The 21,732-nt window shown below is 40.2% G+C and overlaps 1 protein-coding gene across 1 annotated transcript in view; it reads left to right on the top strand.

Moving 5' to 3' along the window:
* Positions 1–21,302, top strand: part of uri1 (URI1 prefoldin like chaperone) — a 63,593-nt gene extending 42,291 nt beyond the window's left edge. Inside the window, exons 5-11 of the mRNA XM_068049347.1 lie at positions 1,223–1,305; positions 3,502–3,562; positions 4,534–4,714; positions 15,303–15,579; positions 17,878–18,020; positions 18,134–18,377; positions 20,601–21,302. Coding sequence (XP_067905448.1) covers positions 1,223–1,305; positions 3,502–3,562; positions 4,534–4,714; positions 15,303–15,579; positions 17,878–18,020; positions 18,134–18,377; positions 20,601–20,795 — 1,184 coding nt within the window. The 3' untranslated portion in view covers positions 20,796–21,302. The remainder of the gene's footprint in view (positions 1–1,222; positions 1,306–3,501; positions 3,563–4,533; positions 4,715–15,302; positions 15,580–17,877; positions 18,021–18,133; positions 18,378–20,600) is intronic.
* The last annotated feature ends 430 nt before the right edge of the window (positions 21,303–21,732 follow it).

Genomic DNA, 21,732 nt, shown 5'->3' with positions numbered 1-21,732 from the left:
ATTCTTGTATACAAAGTCAACATCAAAAAATTTCAGCTATTTGCAGGTGTCCATGTTCACTGAAAATCCTTCTCAGTTTTTTAAAACACACAGAATTCTAAGATTTTAGTACAAAAATAAAACCTCTTCTAACAGTGGGTAAATTGAGTTGAGGACAGATCAACCATGATATAATTGTCTCATAGAATAGGCTTGAGGGGTTAAATGGCCTACCCCTGTTCTGATTACTCATCAATGCCCTGTTATAATAATGCTAATACAACAGGTTTATTCCTCGTAAAAGTTAGTCAACTAAAGGTATTCCTGTTACTAAAAATGCTGGTCATTGCTGATAGTGGCCTCTCTACATAATCTATTCATTAATATCCAGCAGTAAATTATGTCTGTGTTTGTAAGTGAAGCTTAGTCTGTGTAAATACTATTTATGAACTACTAGTGGATTGCTGTTCTCCAGCTTATAATTTGGTAAGAGTGAGATTAATAAGGCCATTGGAAAAAAACAAAGCACTGGGGTTTATTTCTAGAGGGATAGAAATGAAGTTACATTGAACTTGTATAGAACCATGTTTTGACTGTACCATGTTATAACAAGGATACAGAGGCACTGCAAAAAATGTATAAGGATTTCATAAGAGGTTATATCGATCAGGAAAGATAGAACAGGCTAGGGCTCTTTTCTCGAAAATGAGAAGGCTGATCTGATGTAGTAGGTTTTTAAGATTACGTCAACCCTATCAAACTCTCATAGAGATGTTACCATTAGGAGTCATAGATATGATAGTCACTAATAAATCCAATAAGGAATTCAGGATTAAACCTCTTTAGCCAGAGAGTGATTAGAATGTGGAAACTGCTAGCACAAGGAGTAGCAGCAGTGAATAGCATAGATGCATTTAAATTGAAGCTAGACGAACACTTAAGAGAAATGAAGATTATGGTGATAGATGAAGAGGGGTGGGAGGATGCTCGTGTGGAGCATGAACACCCACTTGAACCAGTTTGGTCAAATGGCCTTTTTCTATGTTGTATATTCTATGCAATTTTGTGTGGTTGGCAAAGTGGTGTACATACAAATCTTGGAGCTGCTAACTTCGTTGCATGCTGACCTTTAAGACTTAGCCTATTACTTGAATGCTCATTTTCATAAATCACTGTATATATCTTTTAAATTCACTTTTTTTTTAGTGGATTTAATGTAAGTCAATCATCTTTTAATTTTCAGATGTACAAAAAGCACTGGATGATCTTCACAAAGTTATGAGCAACTTCGAATCCAGGGTTGAGTTCACTGATATAGACAAACTGGTATGTGATGTTTTTGCAACTTTTGTTTTGGCCCAGTTAACTGCAAATATGTTGTTGAACCTGGCCACAAGGATATGTTCTGCATTGTAAGAGAGCACAGCATGTTTATATTATGCTATAAATAAACAATGATGTTGCAGCCAGCTCCGAAACATGGAAGAAAATTTTACAGCAAGGTGAAACAACGTGTTCATATGTATTAATCTCTGTGCTGAGTGATAGAGCATTGTGAAACAATTGGCTACTTGGCTTTAGTAGGTAAAATTCTGGTCTGGGAACATTTATGCAAGTAAACCGAAACTGGTAAGGCATTTTCAAGGTAATATTTGGTCATCTAAATTTTTTTTTACAATTCGTTCTCGGAATGTGAGTGTCGCTGGTAAGGCCTGCATTTAGTGCCCATTCCGAATTGTCCTTCAGAAGGTGATGATGCACCTTTCTGAACTGCTGCAATCCATATGGTACACCCACAGTCCTTAGTCTGCAATGGTTTGATGCAACTATTGGCTTGCTGCATCATTTCAGAGGGCAGTTAAGAGTCAACCACGTTGCTGTGGTCTGGAGTCGTGTGTCGGCCAAAACGGGTAAGGATGGCAGATTTCCTCCCATGAAGGTCATTCGTGAACCAGTCAATCCAGTAGTTTCTTGATCATTATTAAAGGGACTAGAATTTATTGATTTAATTTAAATTCCCCCAGCTGCAGCGGTGGGATTTGAACTTGGGCCTCTTTCTTTTGACATAAAAGTTTTATAAATGTTTATAAAAGGATTATGAGTCCTGTAACCTTACCACTATGTTACTGTCCCCCTCACAGCAATGATTTGAAACCATTAGTGGTTTTCAAATTCAAAAAGGAAATTTAATCTGAAGTTTAATTATACCTGTTGGTGGCTAATTGTACAGTGGCTTTGACTCGAGTGGAGATGCTTGTTCTGATCTTGGTGGGTGTTAAAATTTAGCATTGAGAATTGATGAGACGTGAGTGTTTGACATGTGACTTGGAAATTCCTTAACAAAATATAAAGACTGGTGGACTTTATGGAATAGATAACCACCTGGATAATGTGCGTATTTAAAAATAAATGAATAGATCCTGAAGCAAAAAGGAGGACAGGGATAAAGATTAGAGGCAGAGGGCTGAACTGAGTAGATCTATATGACAAAATTAACAAGGTGGGTGGGCTGACCTTATTCCTGATTTTTTAAAAATTGTGCCAAGTCCTCTGTGGTGGGAAAATGCACACAAATGAATGAGGAATTATAATTCTGAATAAGATAAAACTCTTGAAGGCGTGCACGTTCATATTGTCCATTCTAATGTTATCATTAGAAATATTAAATTTCTGCAGATGCATTATATAATCAGTGTATATTTTAAAGGCTGCAAAAATCACCACCTATTTCAAGATGGCAATCTTTTCCTCCATGCATAAAATGGGAGGAACTGTACAAAGTATGTGTACTCTGAAACCTTTCATGTTCTGATATTTCAGAAAACTTAAATTTTGTTTCCTTGTGTTGCTTCATTTCAGGGCTTAGCCTCTAAACATTTGTTTTTCACAAGTCATGCACAATTTTCTCGATCAAATTTTGAAAACTATACTTTCCAGCAATAGTTTGAACACAAATATGATATGTAGCCACTTGTTACGTACTGGCAATCTCATAAGTATGCCTGTCCCAGAAGTAAGTGTTGCTGAATCCTAAACTGTAACTTGTTTGTAACCGTCAAGGCAGGGGAAAAGTGCGTTTTTTTTTGCACAATTGAAGATATTTTCAATAGAACTGTGAAGTGATGCCTACAAAATACATTAAGTTGTTCTTGTGTAAAGCATACAATTCTCTTGCACCTGTAGTGCAGATATGTTTTCTTCATTGGGTAACTGCTGTATCTCATCTTCATTACAATGGGAACTTTAGATTTCTATGGGCCTCGTTTTTTGTATAATGGAATTTGTGATTTGCTTATCCTTCTGCTATTGATGCCATCTGTGGAGAGCTACACAGTCCAGATTGTCTTATTTTCCAGCTGTTGTAGCTTGCGTGTCGTGGCTAGAACCACTGAAGGGGGATATGTGAATGGACAACAATTAATCTTTTGTATAATTATAATTTATTTTCCTAAAATATTTGAGTAAAATGAGCCCATAAATCAAACAAAACTTTTATTGTATACTGCATTCTTTTCTAATTAGGAAAAGGAAGGTATTGTAGAAATACACGAGGAAATTCAGAATGAAGATTTAAATTCTGAAGGTACTTAACATCTGTTTCTGCTGTTCTTTATGATCAATTAAAATTCAGACACATAACTGGGACTCAATGTTTTTGAAGTGAGGGGGAAGCATTTTATACTCATTTTTGTACTTACATTAAATTGACAATGGTTGCAGTCACGTGCTTAGACAATATGAACTGATGGTGATTGTTTACTGGTGCAACTCCAAATTTGATTTTCCTATCTCTTCACCCTCTGCACCCCTCACCACAAAAAGCAAAGATTAATGGTACAGTAACATTGTATTTGGGCAGCAACTCCTCTGGTGTTAGTTCCAATCAGGAGAAATGCATCTGAAGCACATATTTTACACCATAGATTCACAAAGTTAAATATTTTTTTAAGCCTAGTTTTTACATCTCTTAAGCTTTGTAAACTTTTTTTCAAAGTGCTACATTGCATCAGTCTGTATACTGAAGATTTTATAATCCACAAAAACTTTCAATAATGACATTAACCCTTTCCCACTTTGTAAATTCACCATTGAAAATGATGGAAATACCAGAGACTTCTGTGTAAAGGGAACCAAGACCTTCTAATCAACAATATCTGATGAAATTTTCTGATTACAACTTGCATCCTTTAATTTTTAATGTGTTTCCGTGCTACATAAAACTTTTGTACGATTTTGAATTACCTTTGGAATAGTTCCCTGTGTTTTCGCATAGCTCAACAATATATTTTCATTGCCTGTTGAAGCATTTGTTATAACCCTCTATTTAAACTAATAAAAACTGAACTAAGTGCAAAAATCTCCTACTTTCTTATATGTTTATTTCTTTGTAGAAAAGTGGTTTTGAAGTCTATGTGCAAGCTTTAAATCATTGAAGCATTTATGGTACCTAAAATACTTCGGTGCATCGTAGTGAAGAAGCATTTAGTTTTTTAAGTAAATACTTGATATTGGAAATTTTAATTTTGATAAGCATATTTTAAAATCTTCTTGTAGGGAGACACAGAAAAGCTCATAAGCCAAAAAAAAACCCTCAGCCCAAAAAGATTTTTGTGGCAGATTTGGAGGGTGGTGATGGAAATGGTGACTGCAAGTCAAGTATCCTAACGGAGGAGGAATTGTGGGCCAGGCTGGATGAGCTGGAACAACAGGAAGAGATGCAGGATGAAATTGATAGGTAATCTGTTCACAGCTTAAATAATGGTGACTGAAATTTTACTGTCACGTCGGTTGTAAAGCCTTTTTTAAGCATTTTGAATCTAATTTTTTCAAACGAGGGCAGTAATGTCATACTAAAGCTAAATACTGTGGATGCTGGAAACCTGAAATAAAACAGAAAATGGTGGAAATACTCAGCAGGTCTGGCAGCATCTGTGGAGAGCAAAAGAGTTAATGTTTCAGGTCGATGACCTTTTATCCAATCCCAGTTCTGATGAAAGGTCATCGACCTGAGGCAGTAATGTCATGGTCATTTCTTGGTTATTCGTGTAATTAGCACTGTTTTCATTATCATTAAATGTTTCCTATTCCTTCAGCAATGCTACTTGATCTCCTGGAATGGCAAGTTGTATCATTCTATTGTGATCTATTGGCTGTTATATTGGGGAAGAAAATGTTGCAATAAATGTGGTTGCCACTTTTCATGAAACAGGGAGCTTATATGCACTAACTTCCAAACCTTGTCCTTTTATTAGTGGATAGTCCATGCCATTGGGTGGTGGTGATAGGAGATTTTAATTTTCCCAACATTGACTGGGATTCACTTAGTGTTAGAGGTCTAGATGGAGCAGAATTTGTAAGGAGCATCCAGGAGGGTTTTCTAGAGCAGTATGTAAATAGTCCAACTCGGGAAGGGGCCATACTGGACCTGGTGTTGGGGAATGAGCCCGGCCAGGTGGTTGAAGTTTCAGTAGGGGACTACTTTGGGAATAGTGATCACAATTCCGTAAGTTTTAGAATACTCATGGACAAAGACGAGAGTGGTCCTAAAGGAAGAGTGCTAAATTGGGGGAAGGCCAACTATACCAAAATTCGGCAGGAGCTGGGGAATGTAGATTGGGAGCAGCTGTTTGAAGGTAAATCCACATTTGATATGTGGGAGTCTTTTAAAGAGAGGTTGATTAGCGTGCAGGAGAGACATGTTCCTGTGAAAATGAGGGATAGAAATGGCAAGATTAGGGTACCATGGATGACAGGTGAAATTGTGAGACTAGCTAAGAGGAAAAAGGAAGCATACATAAGGTCTAGGAGGCTGAAGAAAGACGAAGCTTTGAAAGAATATCGGGAATGTAGGACCAATCTGAAACGAGGAATTAAGAGGGCTAAAAGGGGTCATGAAATATCTTTAGCAAACAGGGTTAAGGAAAATCCCAAAGCCTTTTATTCATATATAAGGAGCAAGAGGGTAACTAGAGAAAGGATTGGCCCACTCAAGGACAAAGGAGGAAAGTTATGCGTGGAGTCAGAGAAAATGGGTGAGATTCTAAACGAGTACTTTGCATCGGTATTCACCGAGGAGAGGGACATGACGGATGTTGAGGTTAGGGGCAGATGTTTGATTACTCCAGGTCAAGTCGGCATAAGGAGAGAGGAAGTGTTGGGTATTCTAAAAGGCATTAAGGTGGACAAGTCCCCAGGTCCGGATGGGATCTGTCCCAGGTTACTGAGGGAAGCGAGAGAGGAAATAGCTGGGGCCTTAACAGATATCTTTGCAGCATCCTTAAACACGGGTGAGGTCCCGGAGGACTGGAGAATTGCTAATGTTGTCCCCTTGTTTAAGAAGGGTAGCAGGGATAATCCAGGTAATTATAGACTGGTGAGCCTGGTAGGGAAGCTGCTGGAGAAGATACTGAGGGATAGGATCTATTCCCATTTTGAAGAAAATGGGCTTATCAGTGATAGGCAACATGGTTTTGTGCAGGGAAGGTCATGTCTTACCAACTTAATAGAATTCTTTGAGGAAGTGACAAAGTTGATTGATGAGGGAAGGGCTGTAGATGTCATATACATGGACTTCAGTAAGGCGTTTGATAAGGTTCCCCATGGTAGGCTGATGGAGAAAGTGAAGTTGCATGGGGTCCAGGGTGTACTAGCTAGATGGATAAAGAACTGGCTGGGCAACAGGAGACAGAGTAGTAGTGGAAGGGAGTTTCTCAAAATGGAGACGTGTGACCAGTGGTGTTCCACAGGGATCCGTGCTGGGACCACTGTTGTTTGTGATATACATAAATGATTTGGAGGAAAGTATAGGTGGTCTGATTAGCAAGTTTGCAGACGACACTAAGATTGGTGGAGTAGCAGATAGTGAAGGGGACTGTCAGAGAATACAGCAGAATATAGATAGATTGGAGAGTTGGGCAGAGAAATGGCAGATGGAGTTCAATCAAGGCAAATGCGAGGTGATGCATTTTGGAAGATCCAATTCAAGAGTGAACTATACAGTAAATGGAGAAGTCCTGGGGAAAATTGATGTGCAGAGAGATTTGGGTGTTCAGGTCCATTGTTCCCTGAAGGTGGCAACGCAGGTCAATAGAGTGGTCAAGAAGGTATACGGCATGCTTTCCTTCATCGGACGGGGTATTGAGTACAAGGGTTGGCAGGTCATGTTACAGTTGTATAAGACTTTGGTTCGGCCACATTTGGAATACTGCATGCAGTTCTGGTCGCCACATTACCAAAAGGATGGAGAAGCTTTGGAGAGGGTGCAGAGGAGGTTCACCAGGATGTTGCCTGGTATGGAGGGCGCTAGCTATGAAGAGAGGTTGAGTAGATTAGGATTATTTTGTGGCATGTGGGAGCTCCTGGATGCCTGTGTGATCCACGGCAAGCATGTCTGCAGTAAATGTTTGCAATTCGAAGATCTTCGGCTCAGAGTCATTGAACTGGAGTCCGAGCTGCAGACACTGCGACATATCAGGGAGGGGGAAAGTTACCTGGACACTTTGTACCAGGAGGCAGTCACACCCTTAGAATAGGGTGTGTACAAAATCATGAGAGGTATAGACAGGGTGGATAGCAAGAAGCTTTTTCCCCAGAGTGGGGGATTCAAATACTAGGGGTCACGAGTTCAAAGTGAGAGGGGAAAAGTTTAGGGGGGATATGCGTGGAAAGTTCTTTACGCAGAGGGTGGTGGGTGCCTGGAACGCGTTGCCAGCGGAGGTGGTAGACGCGGGCACGATAGCGTCTTTTAAGATGTATCTAGACAGATACATGAATGGGCAGGAAGCAAAGAGATACAGACCCTTAGAAAATAGGCGACATGTTTAGTTAGAGGATCTGGATCGGCGCAGGCTTGGAGGGCCGAAGGGCCTGTTCCTGTGCTGTAATTTTCTTTGTTCTTCTTTTTCTTTGTTCATTGCTCTCCAGTAGTCTGAGGATATTTATTCCCTGTGATATGTTCTCAGGGTTACTGATGTACTGTGAATAAATGACCATGTAATTTTATTGCACAGTATTATGGGAGTGTTACTGGTATTTTCAGGTCTAATTGCATTTGGCATTTATTTCTTTAAGTTTTGTCAATCATTTGTTTTAATATAAAGCTAATTTTATGTCTAACGTTTTTAAAGCTCAGGTTGCAGAGAAAGATGGTGGGAAAGATGCTTGAGAATGCAGGTAGGTTGCAAGTGCTACATGAAGTAGTAGTGGGAACCGTGAGGTGAGACAGTGTTGGAAGAGAAGCCCTACGTTTTGGGGTACTGGCAGGAACAACAGGGCATTGGGTCTGGGAGCGCTAGAGAGGGAGTTCTGAAGTGTGGGAGTAACATTGGGGTATGTAAGTGATGAAAAGGTGAGATATTGAGTACATATAAATGCAAGTTTGTTTGGAAAGGAGTGCGATCAGTGGAAGGGGGTTAAGAGCCTTTGCTGTGAAAAGCATAATGATAATGATTTGTCAAGGACAGGAAGGCATTGGTTGGCAGAAGAGGTCGGAACATTGGAGCAGGAGATTGGCAGCAGAACTTGAAAGGTGGAGTCACTGGTGGGAGAACTAAATGAGAATTACCCTCTTTTCTTTGGCCCCCTTCACTAAAGGTTTTTATAAAATTAAAAAGCAAAGGGTTTTCCATGTTGAACTCTGAAGCCTTTATAAAGGTGGCACATAGGGCTTTTATTTTATCCGTTCACGGGATGTGGGCATCGCTGGCTGGACCAGCATTTATTTCCCATCCCTAATTGCCTTTGAGGAGGTGGTGGTCAGCTGCCTTCTTAAACCGCTGCAGACCTTGAGGTGTAGGTATACCCACAGTGCTGTGGGGAGGGAATTCCAGGATTTTGACCCATTGACAGTGAAAGAATAACGTTGATAGTTCCAAGTCAGGATGGTGTGTGGCTTGGAGGGGAACTTGCAGGTGGTGGTGTTCCCATGCATCTGCTGCCCTTGTCCTTCTAGGTGGTAGAGGTCGTGGGTTTGGAAGGAGCCTTGGTGTTTTTGCTCCAGTGCATCTTGTAGATGGTACACATTGCTGTCACTGCATTGGTGGTGGAGGGAATGAATGTTGAAGGTGGTGGATGGGGTGCCAGTCAAGCGGGCTGCTTTGTCCTGGATGATGTAGAGCTTCTTGGATGTTGTTGGAGCTGCACCCAGCCAAGCAAGTGGAGAGCATTCCATTGCACTCCTGACTTGTGCCTTTGTAGATGGTGGACAGGCATTGGGGAGTCAGGAGGTGAGCTACTCGCCACAGAATTCCCAGCCTCTGACCTCCTCTTGTAGCAGCCGTATTTATGTGGCTGGTCCAGTTCAGTTTCTGGACGATGGTCACCCCCAGGTGGATGATAGTGAGGGATTCAGCAATGGTTAAAGCATTGAACATCAAGGAGAGATGATTAGATTCTCTCTTGTGGTGATCATTTCCCGGCACTTGTGTGGCGCAAATGTTACTTGCCATTTATCAGCCCAAGCCTGGATTTTGTCAAGGGCCTGCTGCATCTGGACACGGACTGCTTCAGTATCTAAGTAGTCGTGAATGGTGCTGAACGTTGTGCAATCATCAGCAAACATCTCCACTTCTGACCTTATGATGGAGGGAAGGTCATTGCTGAAGCAGCTGAAGATGGTTGGACCTCAGTCACTACCCTGAGGAACTCCTGTAGTAATGTCCTTAGACTGAGATGATTGCCCTGCAACAACTACAACCAACTGTCTTTGTGCTAGATATGACTCCAACCAGTGGAGAGTTTTCCCCTGATTCCCATTGACTCCAGTTTTGCTAGGACTCCATGATGCCATATTCTGTCAAATGCTGCCTTGATGTCAAGGGCAGGCACTCTCACCTCACTTCTGGAGTTCAGCTCTTTTGTCTCTGTTTGGACCAAGGCTGCAATGAGGTCAGGAGCTGAATGGACTTGGTGGAACCCAAACTGAGTGTCAGTGAGCAGGTTATTGCTGAGCAAGTGCTGCTTGATAGCACTGTCAATGACCCCTTCCATCACTTTGATGATCAAGAGTAGACTGACAGGGCGGTAATTCGCCGGGTTGGATTTGTCCTGCTTTTTGTGTACAGGACATACTTGGGCAATTTTCCACATTACCGGGTAGATGCCAGTGTTATAGCTGTACTGGAACAGCTTGGCTAGGGGCACGGCTAGTTCTGGAGCATAAGTCTTCAGTACTATTGCTGGAATGTTGTCTGGGCCCATAGCCTTTGCAGTATCCAGTGCATTCAGCCGTTTCTTGATAACATGTGGAGTGAATCGGATTGGCTGAAGACTGGCATCTGTGATGCTGAGGACCTCAGGAGGAGACCGCGATGGATCATCCACTCAACACTTCTGGCCGAAGATGAATGCAAATGCTTCAGCCCTGTGTTTTGCACTGATGTGCTGGGCTCCCCCATTGAGGATGGGGATATTTTTGGAGCCTCCTCTTCCTGCCAGTTGTTTAATTGTCTATGCACGACTAGATATGGCAGGATTGCAGGACTTATAATCAGAATAGTTACAGCACAGCAGGTGGCCAGGAACTGCCAGGTATGGTGGTGGAGGCAGAAACCCTCAACTCATTTAAAAGGTACCTGAAGTGCTGTAACCTGCAAGGCTGTGAACCGGGTTCTGGTAGGTGGGATTAGATTGGGCAGCTCCTTTTTTTTAGGCTGGCACAGACACGATGAGCTGAATGGCCTCCTTCTGTGCCGTAATTTTTCTATGGTTCTATGGCCAGTCGGTCCATTGAGTCTGTGCTGGCTCTCTGCAAGAGCAATTTAGCTAGTCTCACTCTTTCCTTGTAGCCCTGAAATTTAATTCTCTTTTGAAAGCCATGATTAAATCTGCCTCAGCCACACTCTTGGGTAGTGCATTCAGATTGTCAGAGTCATAGAGATACAGCACCAAAACAGGCCCTTTGGCCCACCGAGTCTGTGCTGACCACCAACCACCCATTTATACTAATTCTACATTAATCCTATTTTTCCCTCTCACATCCCCACCTTCCCTCAATTCTCCTACCTACACTAGGGGCAATTTTTACAATGGCCAATTTACCTATCAACGCGCATGTGGGAGGAAACCGGAGCACCCGGAGGAAACCCATGCGGTCACAGGGAGAACTTGCAAACTCCGCACAGGCAGTACCCAGAACTAAACTCGGGTCACTGGAGCTATGAGGCTGCGGTGCTAACCACTGCACCACTATGCCGCCACTGTAATCACTCTCTGCATAAAAAAAGCTTTTCCTCATGTCGCATTTGGTTCTTTTGCAAACTACTGTCCCAATCGAATATCCTTGAAAATGTTGCGTCCCAAATCTGTGCCCAACTTTCCTGGGATTTATGTTTGAATCCCTCCCATCAGGTTTATGCCCCTGCCACAGTACAAATTGCCTCCTTTGTGATTGACCAAGTAAACAATCCCTCCTCATCCTTCTTGACCTTTCTGCAGCCTTTGACACGGTTCACTGCACCATCCTCCTCCAACGTGCCTCCACCTTCATCCAGCTCACCTGGTTGTATTTTTATCTGATCGTAGCCAGTGTACCACTCGCAATGGCATCTCTTCCCACTCCTGCACCGTTACCTGTCCCAAAGATCTATTTGTGTTGTTTCCTCCTGCCCCCCCCGTGCATTGAACATGCAGTGTTAGTTTTCACATTGTTGATGTGCAACTTACGACACTCAGATCTACCTCACCACCACCTCTCTTGACTCTTCCACTGCTGCTAAATTATCAGACTGCATGTCTGACATTCTGTACTGGATGAGCAAAAATTTCCTCCAGTTAAATATTGGGCAGACAGAAGCCATGAACTTCAGTCACTGCTACAAACTCTGTTCCCTAGCTACAGACTCCATCCCTGTCCCTGGCAACAGCCTGAGGCTCAACGAGACTTTTCGCAACCTTGGTGTCATATTTGAGCCTGAGATTAGCTTCTGACTACATATCTGCACCGTCGTTAAAACTGCCTATTTCCACCTCCGTAACATCACCCCGCTCTGCCCCGCTCTTCTGCTGAAACACTCATCCATGCCTTTGTTGCCTCTAGACTTGACTCTTCCAGTCCACTTCTGGCTGGTCTCCCACATTCTACCCTCTGTAAACTTGAGGCCATCCAAACTTCTGCTGCCTGTGTCCTTACTCACCTCAAGTTCCATTCTCATGTGCTCACTGACCTATATTGGTTCCCAGTCAAACAATGCCTCAGTTTTAATATTCTCATCCTTGATTTCAAATCCCTCTGTGGCCTCGCCCCTCCCTATCTGTGTAACCTCCAGTCTCACAAACCTCCGATATGAGCGTTCATCTAATTCTGGCATCCTGAGCATCCCATATTTTTATTTGCTCCACTGTTAGTGGTCGTGTCTTCAACTGCCTCAGCCATAAGCTTAAATAACCTTCCTGCCTATCTTTCCTCCTTTTAAGATGCTCCTTAAAACCAACCCCTCTGACCAAGCTTTTGGCCATCCCTCCCTAATGTCACCTTGCGTAGCTGTGTCAAATTTTGCTTTACAACACTCTAGTTTTATTAAATATATATGCTATATAAATACAAGTTGTTGCTGTGGTGTTGGGATTATTGCAGGGACTCTGGCACAAACCAGGGTTTAGTCTGCCAGCAAAAGTTGATGTATGCCAATCTGTTGTCCTCACCTGTATATGGATTGGAGGCTACTGCCATCATATCAAGCCACTTGATTATTTTCACTTGTGCTGTTTACGATGTATTGTTGGCACCAAGTGGCAGGTCAGGGCACTTCAGACTAATTTCTTCAAGTACTGCAGTATAACTGGAATCAAGGCCATGTTCATAGAGATCCATTTGCGACATGTTGGCATGCCTACTTATAGAATTCTCAAAGCCATTTTCCACAACTCTGCAGTCCTAATATCGCAATAAAAGTGAGGCAGATGGATCATTTTAAAGATGCATAAAAAGCCACTGTGAAATCTAGTCATATCTAGTACATGTAGTTGCATTATTTATCCATATTTGTACCATGGAAACCTTGGTTGTCCGAGTTAGAGCAAAATGCTCTGTCTGAGAAACATAGCAGTTAAATGTAAGGACTTTGAATATAATGTATACAAATTCACCATGGCTTATTTTGCCTTTTAAGAGTAAAGCAACTTTTCCTTCAGTTCATTTCTATAGCAGCTAAGGCTATAATATGGGTAATTTAATTTTGAGTGCCATCTGCTATGTTTATACACTAAAATTTAACCTGTGAAGATACCTTAGTCAAAGCCCTCAAAGCAGGTATAAAATACCATATTACAAAATAAAATTACTGTCGGGAAGATTCCACCTAAAAATGTCTTTTGTCTGCAACGTACCATCTTCGGCCAGGCCCTTTGCACACTGAAACCAGCCTCAAGAAGGTACATGAGAACAATCTAGGATTACATTTTCTTCCTTTCTGTGGGAAACTGCCTATCTCCTAGTTAGTATTTCTGATATTACTGAACAATAACTTGGTTAATGGAGGTTGTCAGGTGCCAACCCACATCCTGCCACTCTGTGGTCTACCATCCCGTTACCCTTATGAACAGTTTAAATGACTATATCCTGATAAGACTAGAAATAAAATTGATGTTGAAAAACAGTTAAACATTTAGCAGGGGAATTATGACGTGATAGCATGTAAATGGCCAGAAAAAATTGTAATCCTCTGCCTATCAAGGGCAGCTTCAGACTGCATCAAATTTTATGGTGCTGCCCCACCTGGTTATCATAATCAGCAACAAAGAAATTTGCTTTGAAACAGCACTTGGCTGCTTATTACCTAAAAGAAAATATAGGGAGAGAAATTCAAGGCTTTAATCAAATTGGTCAGATTTCACATTACAAGTCCCTTTGAATTTTTGTTGTGATTTATGAAGTTGTCTGACTGTCTAGATTGAATGACAGCTTTTTATTGTGATTTATCTGTTACAGCATCTGCCACATATATACATTTACACGTTTTTTTTTTAATTGCACTGGAAGCATCTTGTTAATTTTACTTAAAATAACTAAAAAGTACTAATTTCCATTCACCCAAATAACTTTTGATCTGGACATGTTAAATTATTGCTGATAGAGACTTGCAAGGCATGAAGAATAGGGTTTTTATTTCACACTTGATTTATTATCAAACCTTCAGAGCTATTTATATTAAATTTAAAGTATGGGCTTTCAAACTGCACAGTGAATGCAACTGATCAGTTTTAAGTTTTTGGCATTTGTTTTCGTTCACAACTTTTAATGTATTGGATGTATCTTTAAGCATGTTTGAATCTGTTTTGTTCTGCTGCCCTACTGCCTAATCAGTTAAATGCAAGTATTGTAGTTCCTTTTAAGTAATAGTCAAAAATGTCACAATATTATAGTCCGTCATTTTAAAAAAATAAGTATTCTCTTTTTATATGAAGCAAAGCTCATTTTGTAAAAGTTGAGAATGGTTGTTGTCATATAGTAAATTTACCTAAGATCATAATGTAATTCTGTTTTCATGTTCTGGAATGAAATTGGCAATAAAGGCACTCTACAGTAGAGAATACAATAAATCAATCACAAAATAATTTCATGAAAACTGCTGAAGGTTTGGAATACAAGAACATCAGAAAAAGGAACAGGAGTAGTTATACAGCTCCTTGAACCTGCTAAGCCATTCAATAAGATTAGGGTTGATGTGGTACCTCATTCCACTTAACTGCCTCATCCCCATATCCCTTGATTCCCTTTGTGTCCAAAAAAGTTATTTGAACGCAGAAGAGATGAAGTCTTTTTGTAATGAAAAATAATTATTCAGTGAAGAGTATGAAAACCTTGTAACTTACAAGACACGTTGTTTTAATGTTAACACAATTATTTTAAGAATATGTAGATTGGCAAACTCTTCAAAATTGATATAATTTGGAAGAAAACATCCCTACTGTCATGGAGCCCCAAAGCTTCTGTGAAGCTAAGGGTGCTTCAAGTACCACTCCCTGACTTCAAATGACTGATTTGATTGCAGAGCTATAAAGTTGAAAAATAACTTCTATATATTTGATATAACAATCTTTTAATGTCCCGTTTCCTTTGGGATTGAAGACCAGCAAACCAAAATTGATTTTATATTTTTGTCTGTATTAGTACATTAACAAATGTTTGTAGATACTCGTTTCTTCACTGTCATCTCTGTGTGATGACTCTAGGAAGCATATTATTGAGGTGGTTTTCAAAAATGGTAGCCGAGAGTACTGTCAACTATGCTGTCTGCCACTAAATTGTGGCAAAAGTTTTGCATAAATTAACTCAATAGAACAAGCCAGTTATTACTATTGTAGTAATCTGTGATCATTTAAATCAGAATGTCTGACACAGCTGATGGAAATAGTGAAGAAGGTAGCTCCTCTGAAGAAGAGAAAGACAAAAACATAAAGCCCAACGTAGGTGGGAGGCCTGATTGGAAGAATCTGCCAGCTGTACGTGAAAATGATGGCGGCGAAGAAACAGCAGAATTGAGTTCACCTACTACCCATATTAATGGTTTGGAACATGAGCATAGTCACGATGATGATGAAGTTACTGGAGATGATGACAGTGTACCAACCATACACTTCATACACACAGTGGAGCCAAAAAGAGTTAGTATATTTAATTTTTTAGCCTTTAAAATTTTTAATCTCCTTTAGTGTTCATTTCTGGATTAGACAATTTAAAAAGCCCAAATGAGGCAAAGCTGATCCCTGTAACATTTTTAAAAGCCTCATTAAATATATTAATTTCATTACATATTTTTATGTTAATAAAACAAGCAAGTCTGAAAATTAAAAATTAGAGCACAGCATATAGCCTGGACTCCTTTTATGTATTTTGTTTGTCTAGTGTGCCATAATTTATTCTAAAGTGAGAACATGGTATCAAGCACCAGAATGTTACCAAGCTGAAAACTCGCTTACCTGGGCAATATTTTCATTCAGTTGAGCACAACAATTGGTGTCAAAAACATGCATCTGTTTCGCAGGCCCTTTTGGAGACTAGGGTAATTTATTTCCCTATTGTGTTGGTTTTTGCATTGTAAATTTTGCTACCTTTGGGAACTTTGAAGTAACAACTTTACATTTTTTTATGAAGTATGTAAGTATAACTTGGATCTCTATCAAAAAATGTTTATTTCCGGGGGGGTGGAGGTGGGAAATACTACCCGTGCAACATTTCACATGAAGTTTTAAGGAATTTATTCCCCTATTATAAATGTTCTTGAGTCTGATGCAGTGATTAGAATTTAAACCATTAGCACTGATGGGGATATGTAATTGCAACTCCCCACACAGTTAGTTACTGAACCCAGCTGTGCTTTAATGAAGTGGCACCAGTTGAACATTTGGTACCTTCCTAGAATGGGAGGGAAGATAGTTAATTCAACAAGGAGTGCTCCTGCTCCCCTTCAAAGAGCAACACATCCTGGGGGATGAGGAACAAGTTGACTGTTCCATTCGCTTTACATTATCGAGCAGATATTAAGTGTATTCGGCACATAGACTAATTGGGCACCAGTCTTCTGGATGGGTTTCTCGTGCATTCAGTTGCATAAATAAAAATTGTTGTAAAATTAACAGGTTGAAGTGAACACCGCAGGACTGATTTTCCTCAATCTTTTCATTTCTTAGAGCATAAGGATCAGGGAAAAAGGACAGAGTCCTGATTTAATGGATCTCCACTACTGTTGTATTTCTCCGGGATACCTGGGGGTTTCCTATGCTGTGGCACTGGAGCTATGGCCCATCCCATAGATTCCAAATGGTTCTTGGGCAGACCAACTAGAGCCAGAAGGCTTCAGTTTCAGAGGCCTGAGAAGCTTAAATTTTGTGCCTTTTTTGTCAACGCTAAGTGCTGCCCTTAGGGTGCCCCACCCACTCTGGACTATGTTAGTGGTCCAGGGTAGGATATGTCTGTGCACCTGTTCATATGAAACCTAGTGTTGCCACCATGAGAGAGTTGTTTTAAAGAGAGTTCAAGAACATTTTGTGTGGTCCAAGCTTTCAAAAATATGTGGGAGTGCTAGCGAGAGAAGTGCATGTTTAGTTTTTTAAAATCCAGTATTTACTCAGTTGCATGCAAAGTAATGTAATCCTAGCAGTTTCAGCACAAGAGGATGCCTTTAGGCCCATAGGATCTGTGCTGGTGCTAACTTTACAATAGAGCTATCTACTCTAATCCCACTCTGCTTTTTCCCCAGTTGTCATTTTAGTATATTTTTAAGTGTTGAATTCTTTCTTGAATATAAGATTATTTTTTAGTCCAAGTTTTGAGTTTTTTTCACCGAAGAAGCAAAAGCTGGCTTTTTGGTTAATTGCAAACTCTAGATCCTGATCAGTATTTTTGCTTTTATCATTTATAAAAGCACAAGCTGAAGCAAAATAAGTTTTTTTTAAAAAATTGTTCCAGTTCAGCCAGTCCTTGGTGTGCTGTCAATTCAAATTCCATATGTATTCACTAAACTCGCTGCTTGTTATTCCCAGTTTCGATCCAGTGATTTATTGTTGAGACTTTAACTCGTAGGTCAGGGAGGAAAGAGTAGAAACCATGAAAATAGTATGATGCAGTCCACGACTGTTCACTGTTCTTTTTCTTTCTTTGTCTTAAGGTAAAACCAGTTAAAAACTCTGCTTGTGGTTTTGGTCTGAGAAGATGTACTAAATAGCAGTTATTTAAATAATCTAATACTTTGAAGATTGTTGTAATTTTTTAATTGAATATTTATTGCAGAAAATTACAATTATCACCATAATATTTGCACCGATACATTCAGCATTGTAAGTTAAATGGAAATATAAAAACATTATTCCTTTATACTTTCATATAGAGACATTGTATTTTTATATTTTGTCTTGAGGTCTTTTACTATGGTTTCTTAGTCCTTTGAAATGGTGTATTTTCAGGTAAGAATAAACACTGGCAAGAACACAACCTTAAAGTTCAGTGAAAAAAAGGAAGAAGCCAAGCGCAAAAGGAAAAACAGCACAGGCAATGGAAACTCTACTCCAGAGCTGCCAAATATTAAAACTCCTGCAGATATTTACAGGTACTTCTAATTTGCCAAATTCCTAAATGCCAAGTTCTCATTTTAGCCTAATTTTTCCTCAATTTGTTATGCCATTTTTATATCATAAGTTCAGTGCTGCATTTTTGTTGTAGACTTTTTGTTGATGTTGTAAATGGAGAATACATTCCTCGTAAATCCATTCTGAAGTCACGCAGTCGAGAGAACAGTGTATGCAGTGATACAAGTGAGAGCAGCACAACAGAATTTGAAGACAGGCGGTGTACCTTACGATCTCTGAGTCATGAAGACGCTATACACAGTGATGCTAGTGAATGCAGCATTTTGGAAGAAGAAAACATTTCTAGTAAACCTCTTCCTTGGCCTAGCTCATTTGAGGTAAGAGGTGATACTTGTTTTTTTTTCATAATTTGCTCAACTTTCTTGAAGCACCTATGAAAGCCTGCAACTTAATTACCACAATTTATGTATCTGTAAAGGGTGTACCCCAAGTGCTAGTTCACTGCAGAGATTATGCCACGCATAAGTAAAAATCTGGTAATGTTACAGTCTCCCTTATATGGCCGGTCATACCATTTCAGAGGTGTAGTGAGGGCATTGGGAAGATATAGATAGACTGGTGAAATGGGCAGACATGTGCCAATGAAATATGAGAAGTGTGAATTAATTAATTTTGGTAGAAAGAATGAGGAAAGGCAACGTAAACTAAATGATACAATTTTAAAGAGGGTTCAAGAACAGAGAGACCAAGGTCTATGTATGCAAGTCTTCGAAGATGCCATGACAAGTTGAAACATCTATTTAAAAAGGCATGCAGGATCCTTGGTTTTATAAATTGGTGCATAGAGTACAAAAGCAAGGCAGTTATGCGAAACCTTTATAGAACAGCTCCAGCGACGCGGGTTCAGTTCTGGGTACTACCTGTGCGTAGTTTGCAAGTTCTCCCTGTGACCTGCGTGGGTTTCCTCCGGGTGCTCTGGTTTCCTCCCACATGCCAAAGACTTGTGGGTTGATAGATAAATTGGCCATTGTAAATTGCCCCTAGTGTAGATAGGTGGTAGGAGAGTTGAGGGAAGGTGGGGATGTGAGAGGGAAATGGGATTAATGTAGGATTAGTATAGATGGGTGGTTGATGGTCGGCACAGGTCCCAGCTAGAGTATTATCCAATTCTGGGTGCCACACTTTAAGAAGGATGCCCAGATCCTGGAGAGGAAGCAGAGGAGGTTTGCTAGGAAGGGTTTTGATAGAGTAAATAAGGAGAAACTGTTAGCAGTTGGTAAATTTTAGTAACCAGAGGACACAGATTTAAGATCATTAGCAAAAGAACCAGGGGGGGGGAAAAAGCTTGCACAATGAGCTGTTAGGATCTGGAATGCACTATCTGAAATGGTGGTGGAAGCAGATTCAATAAAACCTTTTGAAAGGGAATTTGCTGAATACTTGCAGAGGGAAAATTTGCAGGGCTGTGGGGAAAGTGCAGGGGAGTTGGGACTAATTGGGTAGCACTTTCACAGAGCTGGTACAATGTGTTGAGTGGCCTTTTTCTGTGCTGTATCATTTCATGAGTCTATGTGATTTATGATTTATGTGTTTAGAGATTGATGTATACATGCAAGATTAAACCTGAGTACTATCCTCTTGTGTACAGTTTGACTGCTAGCAGCCCTCTGGTATGTCGCCCATTGGCCCATTCCTAATGTATGAGCTATGGCTGTGAACTACCAGCAGACTGTTGAATTGTGGGGAAGCGGACATGACAGCCTGATCCAGTTCATGCCTTAATCTGTCCATCCTTTTGTTTTTCCTTCCTTGATAGCAATCTTGTGTAAACTTCCCTCCCTGCCCAGCTCAAGGTTTTGAGACCAATTTTAAGGTGCTCCTCCCATTACTTTGACTCAAATCACCCAGCAGTGACCAGGGATCAAGCCTGGGACTTTCCTGATCTGTAAGGGTTATTACCATGCTGAGGAACAAATTTATGCACTGTACCACCTGAATCAATACTCCCTCCCAGTCCCAATGTTGAAACCCACTCGCATTATATTGCAGGATGCTTTCAACTTCAAAACAACTGTGCATTCTAAAGTTGCAAATAATTATTGTTCTAATGTCAGTACCTTATCCAGTGGTTGGGGAAAGGTCCATCTAGGAAAGCAGAAGTGAAGCTACTTTGCTTCTAGGTTGGCAGGAGCTCTTAAACCCGCCAAAGTCATATTTTTTGGTTCTCCGACAAACTGCTGTGAGCTTAGGCGGCCATTGGAGATGGGGCTGCCATCATGAGCATGGGTCAAAATTTTGTTTTTTGTACCACTAAGACAAATCTTAAATAGCTACCTCCAACATTTTCAAACATACAGTTCTAGCTGCAGATAGGTTAGGCACAGAGTGCACCTAAATAGTTTTTCATTGCAGGCCTGTACAAACTTTTCCCTTCCCACCATTTACAGAGATCTACAACCAGAAAATGAAAGCTGCGATAATAACTTGAATAGTTGGCTCTTGAGTTGCATGTCATTGTGAGCTGTAATTATTGTATGTAAAATCTTAATTAGAACATCTTACTAAATTCAATTCCTACAATTAATATTTATTTCTGATAGGCATTTTCAGGCACTGTAGTGGAAAAGGAACCTATCTCACCTATGTTAATGCCGCATCCTACTATTGCTCATCCTGTCCTACCCACAATTCCTGAGAAGAAAGTGTCTGAGGAGGAAAGTTTTCTTGAAACACAGCAAGAACTTCCAAAGAGAGTTTCAAAATTTAAAGCTGCCAGGATGCAGCAGAGAAAATGAACTTTATTCAATACTGTCGGTTTCATGTTTTGTGGCTGAGTTAAAACTTGATAAACAGGATCTTTACACAGTCCAGGTTTATACAAAGTCCTGTTCGATTTCCTGTTAAAACATCTTTTAAGACTTGATTTTTTCCACATATTAATAAGTTGAATGTTTTCAGAAAAAGAAATCTGAATGTGGAACTGATTTTATAAAACTTCCACAAGGCAACATTTTCCAGCCATTTTTAGGTTCCGTTTGTTGGCCCATAAAGCAAGTTACGCCATGTCTCTTTATAAATCTGATCTACACTTAGCTGTGTTGATTTTGACATACTGAACAGATGAAAATGATTGTAACTGTCTTCTCAAGCAAATGTCCTATTTTGTGTATAATTCTTAAAAGGTCTTTGTAAAAGTGTTCACTGGAAATTGACAAGCTTGTATGTTCGGATGTTCCATGTTCTAAAGCATTTGTAAAATTGTGTATTAGTCTCATTTTAATAAATTTTTGCATGGCAAAACATACCTTTGTACATTAAAAACAATTTGTTGATGTAGTGGAACTATACACCATATTGAATAGTTAGGTATGATTTGTTATGAGAGTGAGAATGACTGCCCTTGACATCAAAAGGCATTTGACTGAATGTGACATCAAGGAGCCCTAGCAAAATTGAAATCAATGATAATCAGAGGGAAAACTCACCACTGGTTGGAGCCATATCCTGCACAAAGGAAGATGGTTGTGGTTGTTGGAGGCCAAACATCTAAGCCCCAGGACATTGCTGCAAAAGCTCCTTAGGGTAGTGTCCTAGGCCCAACCATCTACAGCTGTTTCATCGATGATTTTCCCTCCATCATAAGGTCAGAAGTGGGGATGTTCACTGATGATTGCAGTATCCAGTATCATTCACAACTCCTCAGATACTGAAGCAGTCCGTATCGACATGCAG

This window comes from Heterodontus francisci, chromosome 17 (genome assembly GCF_036365525.1).
Source record: "Heterodontus francisci isolate sHetFra1 chromosome 17, sHetFra1.hap1, whole genome shotgun sequence".
NCBI lineage: Eukaryota > Metazoa > Chordata > Chondrichthyes > Heterodontiformes > Heterodontidae > Heterodontus > Heterodontus francisci.
Note: the sequence above shows the minus strand (reverse complement) of the source record. Positions and strands in the feature narration are given on the sequence as shown.